The sequence below is a fragment of the Trichinella spiralis genome (genome assembly GCF_000181795.1).
Source record: "Trichinella spiralis strain ISS 195 chromosome Unknown Scfld3357, whole genome shotgun sequence".
In the NCBI taxonomy this organism is placed as follows: Eukaryota; Metazoa; Nematoda; class Enoplea; order Trichinellida; family Trichinellidae; genus Trichinella; species Trichinella spiralis.
Window position 1 is genome coordinate 1 of NW_003530296.1, and position 792 is coordinate 792.

The following is a 792-nucleotide window of genomic DNA, read 5'->3' on the forward strand; positions in this document are numbered from 1 at the left end:
TTGCAATTTTCACATTCTCCTTGTTTTACGGCCCAGCTGGCCATCGCCAGAGCAGGCTGTTTCAGCGTCGGTTGAACGACATAGTTCGCTGTACGGCACACGCTCGTTTCGGGGTTCACCTCCAAGCAAACCCGACGAGTTCCGTTCACCTCCGGGGGCAGTGCGAGACGAACTGTATGCACGGTGCCAGAATTGTCACTTTGCTCAGTTGCTCGCAGGCTGAACGCCAGTTCGGCAGTCTGGCTGCTTTCGTCCGTGTAGACGGTGCCCAGCAACATGCCGCGGGCGTTGTGCAGGGTCAGATTCAAGTAACGATTGTTGGTTGAGTCGACAACAATACTAGCCTCAAAATCCGAAAGCACCGAATCCCTGTGCGAAACGGACACGTTCGCGAACTGTGTTCCGTTGATCTGAACTTGCACATCTACTGTCGGCGAACGGCGGTGCTCGATTTCTACACTGTTCAATTGGGAACGTACTCTTCGGATCCAAGGTTCGTTTTCTTGGACAGAAGTACCAAAATTTGGCTGACCAACACCGCCCGAGTGTCTGGCGTTGTAGTCGACCGTGTAAATTTGCCGTTTACAATCGTCCACTTGTACGTGCTGCTGTGATAGCTCTAGTAGATGACAATGATGCTCTATCCAGTGACTGTTTTTCATTCCCACCCATCCCATTTGTCGATCCCACTCGTCAGGTCGTTCAGGGACGCCACGTGGTAGCTTGTCCGTCGTCGTCGTCATTAGCTCGTTGCTTTTCATTCCGCATTTTTGTTGCGGAACCTTGGAAGTT

General features: G+C 52.1%; 1 protein-coding gene across 1 annotated transcript; it reads right to left on the minus strand.

Moving 5' to 3' along the window:
* Positions 1 to 13: 13 nt before the first annotated feature.
* Tsp_14947 (hypothetical protein) lies at positions 14 to 761 on the minus strand (the record flags this gene model as incomplete). The annotated part of the gene is made up of 1 exon (XM_003367968.1): positions 14 to 761. A coding segment is annotated over exon 1 (748 nt), but the record flags the coding sequence as incomplete, so codon positions are not given.
* Between the last annotated feature and the right edge of the window lie 31 nt (positions 762 to 792).